At 42.0% G+C, this 21311-nt stretch overlaps 1 protein-coding gene across 2 annotated transcripts in view; it reads right to left on the bottom strand.

Moving 5' to 3' along the window:
- LOC148038658 (uncharacterized) overlaps window positions 1-21311 on the bottom strand; it is a 79193-nt gene that overhangs the window by 24958 nt on the left and 32924 nt on the right. For both annotated transcript variants that reach the window (XM_087674142.1, XM_087674147.1), the window contains one exon: window positions 5659-5745. In XM_087674142.1, the coding sequence (XP_087530268.1) occupies window positions 5659-5745 (87 nt within the window). The remainder of the gene's footprint in view (window positions 1-5658; window positions 5746-21311) is intronic.

Below are 21311 nucleotides of genomic sequence, written 5' to 3'. Positions count from 1 at the left end.
CCTAAGACAGCATTTCGTACTGGATACGGGCATTATGATTTTTTAGTGATGCCTTTTGGCCTCATAACGCACCAGCTACCTTTATGAAGCTGATGAATAGTGTGTTACGGCCCTATCTAGGGCATTTTGTAGTAGTCTTCTTGGATGATATCTTGATCTTTAGTAAACCAAGAGAAGAACATTTGGAACACTTACGATTAGTATTCCAATTGTTAAGAACACATTCCCTTTATGCGAAGAAAACTAAATGTGAATTCTTCGCACAAGAGGTCAAATATTTGGGGCATATTATCTCGAAAGAGGAAATCAAGATGGACCAGAAAAAGTAAGGGCAATTATTAAATGGCCATCTCCAAGGAACCTGGAAGAGCTGCAGATCTTCCTAGGATTATCTGGATTTTATCGTAGATTCATTCGAGATTATGCCAAAATAGCTGTTCCAATGACAGACCAACTTAAAGGAAAAGGGAAGAGCTTTAATTGGGGAACAGACCAAAATGAAAGTTTTCAAAAACTTAAGGTAGCTATTGCTACAGCTCAAGTACTATTAATTGTGGATCCCAATAAACCATTTGTGGTTGAAGCCAATGCCAGTGATAAGGCGATAGGCGCGGTCTTATTACAAGAAGGTCGACCAGTTGCTTTTGAAAGCAAGAAATTGGACCGTGCAAAACAGAATTATTCTGTTTATGAGAGGGAGCTGTATGCAATAGTACATGCAATGAAGAAATGGAGACACTATTTGTATGGTGCTAAACTTTTGATCTTGTCAAATCATGAAAGCATTAAGTGGCTTAATGACCAACTGGATCTACAAGGGCGTAAAGCCAAATGGGCCAAACTCCTCCAAGAGTTCAACTATGAAATAAGGTATAGAAAAGGGAAGTATAATATAATGGCTGATGCACTCAGCAGAATGTCCATCATAAATGAATTGAGTTTTACTCAGTTCACTTCCGATTTGCTTGAATCCTTAAAAGGGAAATGCCAGGTTGATCCGGCATATTCCAACATATGGGAAGCAATAGAAAATGGGGATCCAAATGGAAGGGCCTCCACTGAGGAAGGAATATCTAAGGATGTTCGACAAGGAAATGGAGCATCACGGGTTGCTCAAATGGGATTCAAGTGGAAGAATTTTACCATTGATAATGGTTATTTACTCTACAAGGATAAGGTATGTGTCCCAAAAGATAAAGAAATAAGACGCCAGATACTCTTTGAGTGTCATGATACCCCTAGTGTGGGACATCCAAGAGTTAATAAGACTTACAGTCTTATAAAAAGGCAGTTCTATTGACCTGGAATGAATAAGGACGTCCTTGACTATGTGGTCAAATGTAATAAATGTCAGGTTAATAAAGCTGAAAGACTAAAAATGGAAGGACTTCTCCATCCATTAGAGATTCCTTCGAGAAAATGGGAGAGTGTCTCCATGGACTTTATTGTTGCATTACCCAGAACACAGAGGGGGCACAACTCTGTGTGGGTGATTGTGGATAGGTTAACCAAAATGGCTAGGTTTATTCCAACTTCAACTGATGTTAAAACACCAGAATTGGCTAGATTGTTCATAGAGAACATATACCGATCGTATGGCCTTCCCGCAAATATAGTTTCTGATCGAAATAGAAAATTTGATAGTCAATTTTGACGTGCGTTATTTAGAAAGTTAAATACTAAACTTAGCATGCGTACGGCGGACCACCCGCAAACTGATGGACAAACTGAAAGGGTTAACCAAATCCTTGAAGATATGCTCAGGGCATATGTAAGTAAAAGGCAAACTAATTGGGAAAAGTATCTACCAATAGCAGAGTTAGCATATAATAGTGCCAAGCACTCTTCCACCGGATATAGTCCATTTATGTTAATGTATGGGTTTCAGCCCAGAGCTCCTCATGTAGTAGGACTGCATAAGAAAAAGGTTCAGACAACCAAGGATTTTTTGGAGGATATGAATAGTATATTAAAATTTGCTCAAGAGAATATTAAGAAAGCTCAAAATCAAGCTAGAGCTTATGCAGATCCTCACCGAAGAGACATCTCCTTTGAAGAAGGAGAATTGATCTATCTTAAGGTGCCTGAATAAACTAAAACCATGAAAACGGGACGATGTCCGAAGCTTTCACCCAGGTATTGTGGTCCTTTCACAATACTTAAAAAGGTGGGAAAACAAGCTTACAAGCTCGAACTACCCGCTAGTAGTAAAATACATCCAGTTTTTTATGTAAGTAAGTTAAGGAGAAAGCTGGGTGATTTGGATAATTTGATCTTAAATGATAACATTGAGGAGAAATTAGATGACCAATCTAATCCACATGAACCAGAAAGAATATTAAATGTTCGTAACAAACGAACAATGAATGCTATTTATCAAGAATGTTTGGTTAAGTGGAAAGATTGTTCAGAAGAAAGCTCAACATGGGAGCGAGTAAGTAACCTAAGGAAAAGGTTTCCCAATTTACAGCTGGACCTTCCAAGTATCGTTTTCGAGGACGAAACTGATTCTTAAGGGGAAGGAAATGTTACATTAATAAGGTAAATTATGGGAAACAGGCGCGAGGGATGACCATCCGGAGGCGTTGGGCGCCCGAACGGGGTTTAGGGGAGCCTAGAGAGTTAGAGAGTCCGAGAATAGTAGGACTCACCTAAAGTGGACGGCTGGCAGAGGAAACGGGAAGGAAAGTGCCACCAACTATCTAGGCGAGGTTGGGAGGAGATATGAGTCTCTTGCCACTATTTCGAGGATCGTCGGACGTTTTCTGAGTGATTCGGCTATTCGTCAGTATTGTTTCATGTATCCACATATCGTATGGAGGAGAGAAAAGAGAGGCAATGACAATGTGCAGAAGCAAAAGAGTAGCATGTACTTGCTGAACTAAAAGAATGAGATTGAAAGGTACAAAACAGGTCTATGATAGACCTAGCTCTAGCTCAACTAGAGTTAAACTCATTCTAACTCTAAGAGTAGTGACACAACTTATAACTTTAGTTATGAACTAACAACTGAAAAAGAACTAAAGACTAAAACATTGGGCACTACCCATAGAATTGGAAAATTCTAACATGTTCGAGGTTATCTGTTTCTTGGGTTTCTTACAATTTATCCAAGAGTTCTTGTTATAGTATTTTCTTTCTTCCATCTGTCTTGTCAGTTCTCTTGATCCCTTGTGAATAGTGGCTTGACATAGCTCCCCACGACAACATGCCAATTTCCTACACAGTCAAGGTTGATTACTGCAGTTTCATGCAAGTTTCAGCAATAGATGCAGTCATGGCTGATTTTGTAGTTGCTGGGACAATCATTTTTTCTGCAGATGCTGTCATGGGGCTACAATGAATGCTCGCATGTATATATTAATGCAGGCAACAGCATTTTTTATCCTTGCCTAGTTAGGCATTAATTATTGTTGCAGTCATGAGTACTTTTCTTGCAGCCACGGGCAGTTTTGAAGGATTTTTTGATGATTGAAGAATTTGGAGGACAAAACAATCATTTTTTCCGAATTTCCATTTGCTCTAGGCTCTTATACCAATGCAAAACAGGACTCGCTACTTGCTTGTCTGGTCTACAAATTAGGGTTTCAGCAGTTGCGCATTAAATAGGAGAGAAAATATGCTTGTCAGGTCTACAAATTCGGGTTCAAGAAGATGCACAGTAAAGAGGAGAGAAAAAGAGTGGTAACTTCCACAATTAACCTTCCAGCCTTGGCACGGCCAATTTTGTGATTGATTAATACATTAATCCTTAGCAAGTGCACTGCATGCCTACCACATCACCAACTTATTTGACTCTAACCCCTGTGCACACACATTAATTGGCTGGAGCCCCATGTTTTAAATGGCCTAAGCATTTTGTCACACATGTCACTTACATGTGCTTTTACTCCTCACTGAACTCCATACAGTATCTATTTTATAATACAGTCACAGCTCTTAAAAATGTTTCCCCATAAATATCACATTAACTAATTAGCAATCTAATTATGTCATAGTGCATCACTTGGTTGGACACATATGCTCACATGGTGTGTTCATGTAAGTCCAGCCTCTTCCCCAATCGAACACTCAATTGATCCTCCTCCTAGGTAGAGTCCCCAATGAGGAGGGTCCCAATGCAATCATGCTCCATTGTTCATCCGCCTTGCAAGCTATCTATGCGCATGTGGGAAAAATGCTAATGTGGCTCTTGCCCATTCTCTCAGCTAGCATTGGAGTGGAGGCACTCCCTTGTGGGTGTTCAGGTACGTGTGTCTCATCTCAGGAAAAAAGAAGAAACTTCCTTCAGAAACAAATCTAATCATCTCACAAAACTGATGTGTAGATGGGATGCAAATAACAGGCAGTGGCAATAATAGGATTTGTACTAGCAAAAGCATCTTGTTCTAAAAAATGTGTATGGTGCATCAATGTTTGCAGCCGATAGCATCCACCCTCTCTTGAGGCTGTTGGAAGCACATTCAAGGAACCTAAACTTGTATGAGAGAGCATCAAGTGGCTTTTATTCAAGTGTGTGCTTCCAAAAGTGGCATAGATTACATGGCATTACCAATCAAATTCATGGATCCTCAATCTCAGCCTGCTTATTGTACAACCTAAGAACCATTGTAAGTGTCCAGCTTGCAATGGTCTCGTGTTCTTTTCTTTGAATATGTAGCCCTTTGGCACTAATGTCATTTTAACTAAAAGAAGAAGGGAAAAGAAAGTTCTTATTCAAATGAGTAAGGTAGTCAAATCTCTCATAGACAAATGTGATTGAATCACCATAAGCATCATTGACCCTCAAGGTTGAAGTCCATTATCTCTTCTTACATCTAGGGCTTTACCTCCTTAAGACTTCCCGCACCTTCCTGAGCTAGAATTTGTGCATCAATACTTATTTTCCACTTATTAGTGCCTTTTTTTAAGCCAATGGTAGAGGACTGAGCAACACCATCACCTCACTCTCACATATTTCAATTTGAAAGCCTCACTCTCAGCAGTCACACACACATAGAAAGATAATTAGTGCCAAAGAACTTGACTGATTGAGAAAAATCAAGATGTTACATGGGCTACTATGTAAGTGTGCCAAGGAACTTGCTAAATTGATTGAGGATAATTAAGATGCTACATGGGCTACTACGTAAGCATGCACTGACAATGCGCCACAAGTCAAATGCTTACAGCTAAATTCTTTAGATTCACCTTCACCTCAAAGATGGAAAAATAACAATATACAATAGACTTCACTAAACTCCTCAATGAGGCAACCAACATGCTTCAAAGCATAAAAAACTTATAATTTTTATGGATTTCAAGATGGAATGTGCATACATGTTTCCAATTTTATTCATAGCATATGCTCCTTCCATAAACCACTTGCACAAAGTTTCCATGCATACTTTGCACCTTGACTACTAGTCTAACCAATTTACAGAGTTATGTGCAGGAGTATGTATTATTCATGTTTGCATCATACTACATAAAGCTGAACATACACTCAAGATATCACTGTGCATTAATTTTAAGAGTCGACATAAGAACTCAGATCCAAATCAAATTAATTTTGTCTTACCATATGTAGATTACATAGCTTCTACTAAAGCTTCAGAGTAGTCAAAAATGAAGATTATCATCACATAGACTTCACATTTTGGTTTGTAAGAAAGTTACCTTACTAGATTCACCATGTAGAACAAATCGATCAACGTTTGGTTCCATGGATGTTACAGTACCCTTGTGTATTGATCCATCACGCAACTTTAATCACAAAAAATATAAGCAACAGATTTAGCACTGAATGCAGAACAAAACACAAGGCTGGAACTTGACATGGAAAGAAATCAGATCAACTCTGAGTTATGAAACAACATGCATACTAATTTGAAACATCACACCCATATCATAAGGGGGGCAATTACGTGACAGCACCCAAAAACTTCACAATTATGAGGTGTAGTGAGAGGCTAGTTGTATCACACATGGCCATTGATAACAAAACAATCACTTTATTCCATTGTAACCACGAAACATGTTTCGTTGTTGGCACTGAAATTACGAAACAGCTGAAACGCCTAAAATGTTTTAGTGAAATGCAAAATGCCATGAGTGAAACGGCTGATTGAAACAACACCTTTAAATAGAAAAATATATACATATTCTTGCCCTTTTGAGAGTTTTTACACACTCTACATATAGGGTAGACATCATTTGTTGATGTGAAAGCATTCGCACGGTATAAATATGTAAGTTGCAACTCCTTGTTTGTAAAGAAAACTATCTCATATATATTATTGAATCGTTTCGCCTAGTGTTTCGCTTGCCTAAAGGTGAAATGTTTCAGGGTGGCACACAACGTTTTAGGGGTAAAACGTTTTGCAATTACTTGCTTTGTTCAAGTCATCACACAGCGGGACAAAATCATTATGCAACCTTTTTTAAATTGTTGGTTTATTGAATTAACCCAAACCAAAAATCATAATACACCATCAAAATTGAATCAAAAAGGTACCAAAAGTTATATGTGACTATTATGGCCCCTCTACCCTAAGTAAACATTGATGTACAAGGGTTTCCTTTTCCACCATCAAAATTGTGCATGCTTCACAATATTTAGGCAATTCACATTCATATCAGCAATTGTCTTTCACATTAAGTTGCTAATTGGACATGAAAATGTCAGATTTTTTGTATTCTCTAATGACAAACTTCCTAGAACTATTTCAACACTGTGGTAAAGTGAATCATCGATTTGATTCTTACCATAAGCTGCTAATGGTTTGAAAAACCAACGTCTTAACGCATGCAGCTATAGGGGGCTTTTTTTTTATCTTTTTCTCATTTTTTGAGTTTTCTCCTATTTATCGTCTCCTTGTTTTATTTAAAACTCTCTTCTAAACAAAATGTGATTGAAGTCTGACCATAACGTAGGTACTCCCACCTCGCTTTTGGCTGTTTACGAATTCATATAGCCTAACAGAACGATAAGTTTGTGTGTTACAATTAGAATGATGAGTCCTCATGCTACAATTAGAGCACCAAATCTACTCCAACCTGCTCTACAGCTCCACACTATCACCTGCTTTGTCCCAGACATGCTTTGTTACCAATTGCCACATTAATCAACATCTACTACTACATAATCTTACCCCAACAACCATTAAAACCAGCTGATGACATCCTCATCAGCTCAAACCTCGAGGGGCACTAGCGACGATGTGAGGGAGGACCACAAGTGAGTTTGGGGTGAGCTTGACTTTTTGAAGGCGATGAGGGAGAGAGAAGGGGAATGACACCCTTGATGAGGAGAGGCTCATTGGTGAGGCAACTTGTGAGAGCAAAGAGATCCTTGCAGGCTCGGGCCTGGAGTTGCAATCGTGAAGGAGGGATAGGCAAGAGGCCATAGGGCTGTGTCCACCAGCAAGCTGCCCAGCAAGGCAGTGACACTCAGCCTACAGGATGGAAGCCTCTCAGTAGGCCATAACAACAGCCTGGTTGGAGTGATTGATGGAGAGGTTGAGGAGGGCTATGCCAGCCATCTCCTACATCATGGCATGATATCCCAAACTGTACTTATGCTCGTCGGCACCAAAGCTGCACATGAGCAGCTAGTCTAAAAGGACCAAGATGGCCCTAGTCCTCGCCATGCTCTCTCTAACTCCCTTCATCCCACTTCATGCATAGCCTCATCTCTATCATCAACTCCAACCTTGCCTTCTTGGACCCTCATCCAATTTTCTCACAAGCATGTCTAACATCCTCAATTTTCTACCACCCCTATGCCAACCCCTCACCAATATCTGACAGAAACATCTTTGGTAGGTGTAACATGGGGGACAGGGGGGTTTTGAGTGGCATGGCAACATCTAGGTGGCACACAACCTGTTTTTTTGGGGGGCAAGGTGCAGATGGAGGGGTGTGGTGGTGGCACACATCAAGTTGTGGGTCGTGGCGTGGGGGGGAGAGGAGCAATTACGTGCCAAGAGGGAGGTTTTTGTGGGGGATTAGACCTTATTTTACCACAGCAGGGGATACCATCAAGCCACCATATATAAGGATAACATGAAGCGATGGTTGATTCTCTCTCTCTCTCTCTCTCTCTCTCTCTCTCTCTCTCCATTCGAACGGACCCCCACCGCCTGCCTGAACCCCCTGCCACCATCCCTCGCCATCGCCAAAACACCCCCCCCCCCCAAAAAAACATAGGCCCCACAAACTACTCCTAAGGCACAAAACTTGCCCACGGAGACTTGCCCGCTGAGGTGTAGAATTGCCTGCAAAGATGTCAGGTCTGCCAAGAAAGACCGGAGAGTGCCCCACTAACTAGGGGTCATATGCGAGGGGAAAAGAGTGAAAAATACTCAGCCCTTTGGAGTAGCGTCGACAAGGTGAAAGACACCCATGTACAAAAGAGCGCTCTGCGACATTTGTAAGATCCAAGACCAAGGCATGGACAACATCAAGGAAATTACGAGGGCCATGTGTGACAAAGCCATCTAGTAGGTCAAGGAGGAGACAATGCACAAGATGCAAGAGTGGAAGAATGAAATTTATGAAGAGGTCAGAGCTCACTTCACATCTTGGCAAGTGGATATCGAATCCTCTCTTGGAGAGAGGAACCAAGGCATTGCAGAACTCCGATAAAGAAATTACCAGCTGCAAGAGCCAACTCGACCTCATTGGGAAGGAAGAAGGGGAGATCACAGACTCAATGCCTGAGAAGGTCAAGTCGGAAATCAACGAGATGAAGACCCAAATGACGAAGGAGATCAACACATGGGCAGCGGTCGCGAAACAAGCACAAGTTGACACAACGGAACACTCCAAATGGATCGAAGTAGCAAAAAAGACCCCACGAAGAAGGAGTTCATCAACACAGTCATCGAGGAAGAGAAGAGGAGGAAAATCAGAGCCCTCCATGTCAAGGTGGTTGGGTGGAAAGAGGGAAACAGCCCTATGGAGGATGCCAAAGGCATTTGTGAGAAAATGAGGGTGGAGGACTCCCTCGTGGAAAAGGCGTGGAGGGTAGGCAAGGAGGCCCCTCATCCTGAAATTTAACGATTTAGAGTCACGACGTGCCTTCCTCTCCAAAAGAACAACCCTCAAAGGACAGAAAATATATTTGGAATACGACCTCACCCCAGCCCAAGTGGCCCACAAACGGGAATGTATGCCATAGATCATGGAGGCACACAAAGTAGGCAAATGGACCATCTATAGGGATATGCGCATCACCATCATGGAGAAGCACCAATGACAGGGCACAGCCTATGAGACACAATTGAGATTTGCAATGTGGAACTATAATGGAGCCATGAGAATAGATGTTGGGCTCTTCTAGGAAACCTTCATGGGCAAGGATATAGTCATGTATACAAAGACACACCAGAGCCCGAGCACGCACCTACCAACAATGAGAGGCTACAAACGGGAGTCAGCGTGCCACCCTCGAGCCAGATGTTAAGACAAAGAGCGCGAGGATCAAGACATGCAATGCTTTCTCACAACAAAGAGACACTGAGAGAGAGAGTGTGTGTGTGTGCAAAGTAGAGAGAAACGTGAGCACGACATTCTTGGGTACAATGACGAGTATACCTCTTTAAGTTTTTTAATAGATATATATATGAAAGTACAAATGTGCTAAGGGTGTGTTCACACCCGTGCATATATAAAAGGCAGGATGGCCCTTTATTCCCAACCACCTCCCACCTAAAGGCAATGTGCCTTAAGGGGAGAAAAGAATCAACTAAGTCTAGGTATGTACAAAGCTGAAATACATATATCTATCCAACTCCCATCATCTGTCGACAATGAGCAAACCGCTCTGCTAGAAGACCCTTCATGAGAAGATCTGCAGGATTATCATATGTATGCACTTTGACAAGCTCAATGATCTTGCTGTCAAGTACATGTCTAATGAAGTGATACTTCACCTGTATGTGCTTCGTCTTTGCATGAAAGATAGGATTCCGTGCTAGCATGATAGTACTCTTACTATCATAATGGAGAACAGGTAACTATGTAAAGCCAAGCTCTCCCACCAGACGTGAAAGCCATAAAGCCTCCTTGCATGCCTCAGTGGCAGCCACATATTTTGCCTCTGTAGTAGACAATGCAACATACTTTTATAGCCTGGAGATCCAAGAGATTGCTCCTCCTGTGAAGGTAAACACATACCTAGAAGTGGACTTTCTGCAGTCTGCATGACCAGCATAGTCTACATCCGTAAAGCCAATGACAAATGTCTTTTGCTTTCCAAAGCAAATGCACAGATCCTTTGTGCCTTTGAGGTATCTCATAATACCTTTCACTGCTTCCCAATGCTTTTTACCAAGTTTTGCCATATATCTGCTAACCACTCCCACTGCAAAGGATATGTCAGGACGTATAGCAACCATAGCATACATCAAACTGTCAACAGCTGAAGCATATGGTATCTTGGCCATTTCAACATTCTCACCATCCGATGTAGGGCTGTCTTCTGTACTGAGTTTCACATATGGAGGCAATGGAACCCCAATTGTTCTCCCCCCTCCATATTGAAACGCTACAAAACCTTGAAGATATACTCCTGCTAAGATAGATAGAGTAATCCTTTTGACCTATCTCTGAGTATTCGCATGCCAAGAATGTGATTTGCATCACCAAGATCCTTCATGTCAAAGCTGCCATGAAGACTTTAATTCAGTGAATCCAAGGCATGAGTATCCCTGCCAACAATCATCATGTCATCAACATACAGAACCAAGATAATCAGGCTGCCATCTACGGCCTTCTTGGTGTACAAGCAGTGATCTACTTGACTTCTATGAAAACCTTAAGACAGCATAAATGTATCAAACTTATGATACCATTCTCTTGGTACTTGTTTCAATCCATACAAACTCCTTTTGAGTTTACACACCATCTTCTCTTTCCCTTGCGCCACCAACCCTTCAAGCTGCTGCACATATATGTCTTCATGGAGATCACCATGCAAGGATGCAGTCTTTACATCCATCTATATGAGCTCCATATCTTCAGCTGCAACCAAGTCCAAAATGGTTCTCAGTGTAGTCATCTTGACTATAGGAGAGAAGATCTCATCAAAATCAACTCCATGTTCATGCTTGTACCCTTTCGCAACCAATCTTGCTTTATACTTTGGCGAGGAACCAAAAGTGACCTTCATCTTGTAAACCCATTTGCATGGAAGGGTTTTCTGCCCTTTAGACAACTGCACCAAGTCCCACGTGTCATTTTTCTCAAGAGCTTCTGTCTCTGACAACATGGCTTTATACCATTTCTTGATGCCTTGTCTGTCCATTGCTTCCTTGAAGCAAGACGGTTCACTTCACTACAGTCTGTCAACATGACATAATCAGCCACATTGTTTGCACCAAGAATAAATCTATCAGGTTGTCTAGTAGCCCTAGAGGATCTCCTAACCCAATGATCATTATTTGCTGGCTATTCCTGCAAATTTCCATTTTCAGCTTGCTGCCCTAGCATTTCAGCCTGCAAATCAACATTAACAACTTGCTGTCCTGGTTGTTCCTCCACATCCAATAGCTCATCATTATGAGCAATAGCTAGCTAATCATTTCCAACATTATTTTCTACATTTGCAGGTTCATTTACAGCAGGTATTTGTTGCTGTAGAGCGGGCTCATTTTGCTGTCCAAAAGGTAGTTCTTCTCAGAATACAATCCTACGGACCTCCTCTGTCTTTTTGGGCTGTTCACGCATGAGATCTTCCCAGAAAATAACATCATTGCTACGTACTACCTACCTTTTCTTAGGATCCCATAATCTATACCCCATTTCACCTTCACCACCATATCCTAGGAAAATACATTTACAAGACTTTGGCTCAAGTTTACAGCGTTTTTCCTTACGTATGTGCACAACACCATGAGGTAAAGTAGCATGAGACAGCATCGTACGAACATTATCCTATATGTTACGATTCATACGCTCTGCAGCTCCATTGTGGGGTGGATTATCGTGTATCGTCTGTGATGCCATTGAAACACTCCAGAATGGTCGGGCCTAGGACCACACGGGACTAGTAGTAGAACAGCTCTCATTCGCTAGAGATACAATCGCCCCCCTCTTAGCCCACCTATTCAACAAGGCACTATGTGAAGGCCTCCCAACCAGTAGATCAGCTAATACAATAGTACCCTAAAGGCCAGAGACCCCATGGTCCCCACAAACTACCGGACAATCATGGTCGGCCATGCTAAGCTCTACGGCTCCATCCTAGAGCATAAGCTAAGCAAATGGGCAAAGACACACCAACACCGGGCACGGGGGCAAGCCAGCTTTAGAAGAGGCTACTCTACACTTGACCACATCCTCACACTCCGAGCCATCATTGAAGAGAACAAGGCATAGGGAAAGCGGGTGTGTTGCTGCTTTGTGGACTTCCGCAAGGCCTTTGATACAATTCCCCGAGCCAAACTCATGCAGAGACTGCAAGCGCTCGAAGTTTCGGCAAAGATGAGATGGAAAATCTTGGCTCTATAAGAGTCTGATGGGTCCGAGCACCAGGAGGGCTGTCACACGAGATTATTAGCACTATTGGGGTAAAGCAGGGATGCCCCCTCTCCTCCACCCTGTTCGGGCTCTACATTGACGAGATATCAGATTATGTGGACAGACTTGGAGGGGAGGGGTCCTGCCTGGGGGAGACACTGATATCCATGCTACTATATGCAAATGATATAGTTCTCTCTAGCATGCCGAAGGGACTGCAACGCCACCTAAATGCATTACGGACCTTCTGCACGACAGATATCTCACAGTGAACCTGGGAAAAACCAAGATCGTGATATTCAACACATCCACCCAATGGATCCATCGGTCAGTGCCCTTCAAACACGGAGAGGATATAGTCGAGGTGGTCCAAAAATATGTTTACTTGGGGATCACATTCTCAGGACCATCAGTACCACACGAGATTGTGAGGGCGGAATTGGGAGCACCACCTATAGTAGCAGAGGCCCTATCCCAGACGGTGACTTTCCTGCACAGGCCTTGGAGCCTACCGCGACACAAATACTCCTGCCTCGCACTAGAATCATCCAAACAACTCACATCGCAAGGGGACACTAAATGCTAGTACATCCGTACTCAGGCCTTGGCTGCAGCTACATGGGCTACACATGGACCACCTCCCTCCCCTAAAATATAGTTTGGACTGCCCCCACCTAAAGATTGGCCGGGAGGAGCTGAACCACGTCATCAGGGCGGATATTATTCAGCTACACACAACCAGGACATGGGTGTTACCGGCCGAGGATCTGGGGAAGAAGATAGCCTTCTACAGAGAGCACCTTCTACGCCTCTCACCTGACGGCTTCATTATACACCCAAGATATATAGATGTACACTTGTCGCATGGGGCCTGAAGTGCCATCAGGCAACTCCGTACGTCATCACACCAGCTACGAATCGAGACAGGTAGATACGGAGGAGACTCTCTCCCCCCGAAGGACAAGATTGCCAACTCTGTCAGCTGGAGCCAAAGATAGAAGAACATTACATAAGTAGATGCCCGATGTACTACGAGATCAGAAGCCACTTCCAATGTCCCTTGAAGGAGGGATTCGGGCCACTCTCCCAAACACTAGACTTCCCCAATCAGAAATGCCTCATGCTCTTCCTCTTGGAGCTGTGCTGACATAGAGACCACCTTCTACGAGTCCGAGACCAAACAGCCGAGAACACACAGCAACGCACCCTCCAAGAGTTCTACACACCCTCGGCCACCCCCTCTATAATGAGGACTACAGCCAACTGACCAATAGCCCCCCCACCCCAAGGAGTCACCTTGCATAAAGCTATACAGAGAGGCAGAGCTCGCCGCCCACACCCAACAAGCTCACGCCCCTGCAAGAGACATCACCTACAGATACAGCGAATAGTACAGCACCATCGGGGAGCCATACCCTACCGCTTCAGTCTCTCCATGCTAAACAAGCCCATGCGGGACATCTTAAGATGACCACGCTCTATGAGCAGTTCCACACTGCACTTGAAGTGCATCTAGATTGTATCGAGTTTGTATACCATTTTGTACCTACTCACCTAGTTTACCATAACAAAAATTCTTTCTCTCTCCCCAGCTTGGGCATGCCCATGCAATGCATTTGACTTCGCTTGGGATATGAAGAAGAGGATAAGTGATGCTCTCTTTTATGTCCATTGGTAGTATTACCTTGGCTTAGATTAAAGCTATTCAAGTTTCAAGTATTCTCTAATCTCGAACTTTTTGCATTCTCTTTGTCTCTTTGCCTATCTTACATCATCATATCAAAAAAGATGGAGCTCGAAAAGATCAATTTGTGGTGAACCCAAGTTTCTTCCTCTCCCTCACTTCCTTTCGAATTACATAATCTTTCTAACACAACTATGCTTTAACCTTGGATTAAAATTCTTTAGTCTTACCTTGCATTAATGATGAACAGCAAAGGAAAGTAAAGAAAAGCAAAGAAAAGTGTATATCTTCCTAAACGACAGCATGATCAAGAGTTTATACTCCCTTTGCATTTTTATCAACTCCTGATTTTCCTCTTCGAGCTGCTACTGCACTTAACATCAATCTAATGGTCAAAAATGGCATAAGGACACTCCGGAGATGAAGTGGCCTAACCAATTTAATTATTGGCTGGTCACATTATTTTTCTAGGCACCAAGATAATTATTATATTAATTTTTAGTAATTTTAGACTAAAATTTAATATAATAATGTGGATAATGCTTAAAATTCATTTGGAAAGGCTACCACTTGTTAAATTTTCCAAAGCGAGGCTAGAAAAAACATGGGGAAGGTTGGCAGAGCAAAAATGAAGGCACAGATATAGAAAGAGAATCATTCATTCTTGTTGGAAACACATCATGAGGAACTAGAGCAACCATTGTGAGCTAAGTTTCAACCATTACCACCAGGCATTTGCAGATTTGGAGCAATCGACAGCTGCACAAGATCCTACGCACTTAGGCGACAGCCCTAAGCTGAAGGCATCAACAGATTTTGGGTCTCCAAGTGCAAGCGACAGCATTTATTGTTGTTGGGACACAACAACAACTGCATTTGATATATTTTCAGTCATTTCTCTTAACAAAGCTCTAAAATTTCGCAACTTAGTATTCTCACTCATTCTCCAGTCATTTCACAACCTTGCTTCCAAGATGTCAATATTTGGACCCTTAAGACGGAGGAATTTCAATTTTCTCTACTGTAAATCCTAATTTATAGCAAAATTTAGGGTTTAGCAATCACCTCAGGAAGCGTGCCAAACATTGAAGACTCTAGCAACCACTTCAAAAAGCATGCCAAACATTAAAGACTCCAAGACCTAAATTATTTAGGGCTGAAGGTGATTTTCAACTGAAGCTAGCCAACCATCAAATTTGGGGCATTTCCACTCTTCCTAAAGTGGGTGAAGGCCAATTGATTGCTCAAACCAAGGGACAAACGAGATTGAAGACTTTCCAATCACTTTGGACAGCAAGGGGAGTTTGGATTGCAAAGGGGATGGGAGAATCCCATTGTAAATCAACTTCTACTTCAATAAAGCTAAAGAAATACCGAAAGGGGTGCCAAATCTGGGGCCAACCGGGTGTCCATGGTCCAAAGATTAGTAGTTAAATTTGTATTTTCAGTTTTGCAATAAATTCTTAGTGCAATAATTAAGTCCTAATCATGGAATCACCACCCATCCACTAAAGGAAGGGTGATTTCAATGTTTATTGGACATTGCAATAATTCTTGAGCTCTACGGACATGCATTCTAATGGCTACTTTCTCAAATTGTTCTGGGGGGCCTTGTTTAAAGTAAGAAAACATATGCACATGGTTGGCATACTATGAGATCATAAGGAAATTCAATTATATGTTCCATGGTGGGTTTGGACCACTCTTCAAAATCAAAACAAAAGTACTTGGGTTCTTACTTTCGAAGCTACACAAACATAAGGAGTCCTTATTCAAGTACGGACAACCAAGGGACACAAAGAACCCATACAAAGACCCTCACTAACTTATGCGACACTAAAGCCACACAAACCACTCTACCCTAGCAGCTAGCCCTCACATGGCAAATCTACCTACTTGTTTTGAACCTTATATTGACTAAACTCCCACCCAAAGAAGTTATACTCAATAGAGCTACTTGATACGCTAAGCCAAACACAACCAACCACAAGAATCTTACTCACATGCGCACCATCACAAGAGGCTCAAGGATGAGAGTCACATTGGCATATCACTGCAATACATACCCTAGCATCTTAGCCTCACTATTTTGATTTCCATGCTATATTTCTCGAAAAGAACTTTGAGATAAAGCCTAATTCACAAAAGAATAGAAGAACATCACTGTTAGTGGATATAGTTTGAATTTCGATTGTTTTTCCCAAGAAAAGAAAACTCTACTAAGAACCCCACAATAGTATCACCATTGAGAATAATACTCATCGGACAGGTATAGACTATACAAATACCAAACATATGATACAATTATAAGCATAATGAATAGACATCTACCAAGTTGGACCTCTCAAAGAGAGCAGAAGAGGAGACATAAGTTAGAGAGATGGAACATTCGGCTGGTCATGAAATGGTCTATTGAGAAGCTCAAGGACCCAAGTAAGGCATGGTTCAAAGGTGTGTATGCATAGCTTAGAGGTTGATCAAAAGCCAACATGGCTCAGAGACACTCATCACTTGACCAAGGGCCGAGTACATAGATAGAGCTTTCACGCTCAACTTAGAGGTCATGCGTAAAGTGGTTACAATCCCCCTTGAAATATAGCTCCTTTGTGAATCGGAAGGAAAGAAAATAAAATGAAATACAACTCATTTTGGATCAAAATCCAAGCACAAGACCCCAAACGATTATTTAACCTTACTTCTGTGATTTTTTAATATTTTTAGTGGGATTAAAATCTCCCTTCGTGATGTCAAAGCTAAGGACGTCAAGATCGGTGTCAATCACTTTCTTTGGTGTTGCCAAGCAAATGTGATGTGTAACACATGCCCGCAAAAAATATAGTGATGTAATTGGAGTACTTAGCAAAGCACATGAAGAAGCATGTCAACCCCACATGTGGCCAACCATAAATGCAAGGGACATATTGATGCCCATCCAAAAAGGTAGATCCGTCCCTTTCTATGTAAACATCCCTTTTTTTTATTACCTCTTAAACAAAGGGAAGAAGCATAGATTAAAGTTTTAAACCTTACAATAAGGCTTGATTTAATAAGCCTTACATATTTCTCTATGGTAGCATATGGCTGTGGTGACCTAGGTGACAAGTGGCAAGTGACGAGGGAATGATGACCCGTCATTGAATGTAGAGTGATGGGTTGCCGTATTTCTACAAGTCAATGTGCAATCATCAGCAAATGATGTCTCGATCGCTAGCACGTCTCAATAGGGCAGCACATAGCATAACAATGGCACAAGAGCCGGGGCCCCAATGGCATCAATGTCTTCCAAGGGGAGACTCATGGCAGGCAACATTTGCCCCCGCTGCTGCTACTGCTGCCTCTTCCTTTTCCCCTTCCCCTTCCCCTTGCCCTTGCCCTTCCCCTTCTCCTTCTCCTTCTTCTCTTGTTCTCTTCTTCCTCTTCCTCTTCTTCATCTTCTCCTTCCAAGGGGAGGCTCACGATAGGCAACATTGGAAAACAACTTCTTCTTCTTCTTCTTCTTCTTCTTCTTCTTGTCTTTCTCTTCTTCCTCTTCCTCTTCCTGTTCTTCGTCGTCGTCTTCTTCGTCTTCACCTTCTTGTTTCTCTTTCTCTTCCTCTTCTTCTTCTTCTTCTTTGCAGTCCGTAGCAACAAGATAGAGGGACTGCGCTGCATAAGAATCAAACAGCATCTCTCACAGCTGACACTAGTGGACAAACAGCACAAGAAGACCATTGGCGAAAAAATGCTATGTCACAATCGGTAGCTCAAGCTGAGTTGGGTGTGTTGAAACAATAAAGGTGACATGAACTAGAAGAGAAGAACCAAAGGTTTATGGAGAAGGCAATGGCAACGCAGTTGGCCACATGGGAGGGGGGGAGAGAGAGCTCTTCTACGCACACAAAACTCAAAGATAGATTGATCATGATATCTGAGATGTAAGTACTAGTGATAGGGTCTAAATATATAGGCAAAAGTGTCTACGTAACCCTTTGACCCTTATTTAATGCTAAGTGGTGTAAAAGTTGTTCACACCTACACATACATTTTACTCGCTATAATATCTCTTCATACACACCAAAATAAATAAAGCTAACATCTTAATCATCAAACATGTCAAATGTCTGCGTAACCCTTTGACCTTTATTTAATGCTAAGTGGTGTAAAAGCTGTTCACACCTAGACACACATTTTACTCACTATAATGTTTGTTCAAACACACCAAAATAAATAAAGCTAACATTTGATTCATCAAACATGTCAAACCGGTAATCCATAACTCTTCAAAAGAACCTACAAGCACACCAAGAAATTTGTGTTTTGGTATCAAGAAGCCCGAACTAAGGGTAAATCAGCTATATCTTGCAAAAGGAAGATTGTAGATGTCTCACATGCTTGGCAGAAGAAAGCTGATGATGGAAGCCTTCTCATCCTTGTGCTTTATGTGGATGATATGTTTATTGCTAGTAAGCATAAAAGCAAAGTTAATGCACTAAAAAGACAGCTAAATCCAACCTTTTTCATGAAGAACTTGGGTGCAGCTAAACACATTTGGCCATGCGTGTGACAAGAGATAGAGACCAGCAGCTCTTATTTCTCTCACAAGAAAAGTACATCAGCGATACACTTGATTGTTTTAATATGGCAGATGCTAAGCCACTTGGTGTACCTTTATCACAATACCTTAAGCTTAGCAAAGCAGTTTGCCCAAATGATGATAAGGCAACCAACTCTATGAAAGGTGCTTCTTATGCTTCAACTTGTGGGTCCCTCATGTATGCTATGGTTACCACTAGACCTGGTATTGCTCATGCAATGGGAGTTGTGAGCAGCTTTATGTCAAATCCTGGAAAAGCACATTGGGAAGCATTGAAATGCATCTTCCAGTACCTTAAGGGCACACAAAGAAAATGTATTTGCTATGAAAAGGGGTATGTTAGATATGCAAGGGTGTTGTGATATAGACACAGCTGGTGATTTGGATACTCGCAAGTCTACTAGCGGATACATATTTACCTTGGCTGGTGGAGCAATTTCTTGGTGCTCTAGATTGCAAAAGATAGTAGCAGTTTTTACCAGCACTGAGGCTGAATATATTTCAGCCACTAAAGCTTTGAAAGAAACTCTTTGGCTTGGTCGTTTGGTCAAGGATTTTGGGCTGCCCACAAACATAAGAAGGGAGAGAGAGAACACAACTCTGAAGTGAATGAATGCTGTAAATGAATGTAAGAGTGTACAGTGTGCTCAAGGGGAGAGTGACGTCCACTGGAGACGGATCCCGAGTCTGTGCAGTGTGACCACTAGTCACAATGAGAAAGTAGAGGAATTGCAAAACGATGGTACCAAAGGCTGCTAGAGAACCAAACGCAAGCAGTAGAGGATGCAAAGGGAAGAGGGCAGCCCCAAAAATTTGCAAACGCAGCAGACAGAGTGCCGCCTGATGGAGGAGAGCATCAACCGGCAGTTGCCTGGCAATCGAGGACCAAAATGCAAGTTACTAAAGGTCGCCTAATGGAGAAGGAGGACTGCCTACCGTCGCCAACAGCCACAAACTACAAATGCAGAGAGCAAATGAGGATGAAGGTGCTAGCAATGAGGAACAAGGCCAAACACAGCAGGAGGGACAGTGGGCAATAGCCTTGAGGAAGGCGCAAGGCACTGCGAGGATGGAGGGAGAGGTGGCAACATCGTGAAGGCTAGACAGCCATGGGAAGGTAGACTAATGAGGCTGCAATCTACACTAGAGAGTGTGAAACCTGCACAAACTGAATAAGGCTGAATGGGGGCAGCCTGTCTATTTATAGATGTAGAAGGGTGCCCCAAAAATTAGGGTTTCTGGGAAACCACTGAAACTCTCTCGGACCGCTCCCCTTTTTAGGGTTTTACATTAATTACGTGTGTTTTGGGGCTTTTTAAGAATGCTAATCAGCTGAAAAGTGCGTTTTAGCTCAACAGACATACCATGCACAACATCGCAACCCTCAAGCGGCGCAATGAAAAACTCTTCGTTGTCCACATATCCCTGAATGTGCAAGCAAACCTTTCCAATGAGCAATGTGGCAAGATCTACATGCCCTTGCATGCCATACTAACTTCTCCCAGGGGTCGCATCTTATCCTCTCTAATGCTTAGACGGGTTATCATGTCTATGAAGATAAAGTTGGCTCATGCACCATTGTCAAAGAAGATTAATACATATTGATCTCTAATTTTACCCCATGCTCTGTATAACTCAATAGCATCATCATTAGGTTTATCACTAACACTTGGTACCAAGCCAACAGATGTTTGGGCTTCTTTCCCTTGGAATCTCCCTAACTTTCTAATTTTTCAGCTGGCTGCCTGAAGGGATAATCCTTAGCAATGTGACCCTCCTGCTCATAAATAAAGCATTTATTTGCAGCCCTTAATTCCCTTCATTGTGCAACTATTTTCCAACCTTTTTCTTGTTGTTTTGATCTCTTTTCGACTTGATTATCAGATCTACCCCTTTTCTCAACCCTTGAAAACTTAGTATTCACCTTCTCATCCATACATTAGAAGCTCGAATCTTTCCCTTGCAACAAAGCATGAGCTGTATTGGTTGTTTCTATGAGTTGAGACAAGCTAGATACTGTGGATTTAATGCAAAAATCCATGATTCCTTTAGACAGCCCACATACATACTTTTACACTTGCTCGTAAAAAAGAACTAAACAATAAGAAGTCACTAGCAGCAAGGCACCCCAAAACTTCTTATTATATTGTTCAAAATTCTTGCATTGTCTTGCATCCATCTTATTCCAAGCTATCATAATGTCCACCTCGAATGTACTAGTCAACCAATTTGAAGCAAATATTTGCCAAAATCGTACCCATGTTGACAGTGCTCTACCTTGTATCAAGAGCATGGACCACCATTATTGGTTGCCTTTCAAATCTTTGAGGATTCAATGAAGTTACCTCCCAAATAGGTTGCATCAAACTACTAAATAAAAGCCGAAGCTTTCAGCCTATCTTGTGCCCTACTAAAGGCCTCAAACTTCAGCCTTTATCCAATATCATCATAGTCCTTTGTTGCCCCTTTGGGAGTTAAAGTATCATACACTTGCTATTGCAAAAAGGATACATTTGCTATTAAATATCATGACCAGTACCATATGACCAT

The sequence above is a fragment of the Lygodium microphyllum genome, chromosome 3 (genome assembly GCF_053477565.2).
Source record: "Lygodium microphyllum isolate KBCC chromosome 3, Lygodium_microphyllum_v1.1.10, whole genome shotgun sequence".
NCBI lineage: Eukaryota > Viridiplantae > Streptophyta > Polypodiopsida > Schizaeales > Lygodiaceae > Lygodium > Lygodium microphyllum.
Note: the sequence above shows the minus strand (reverse complement) of the source record. Positions and strands in the feature narration are given on the sequence as shown.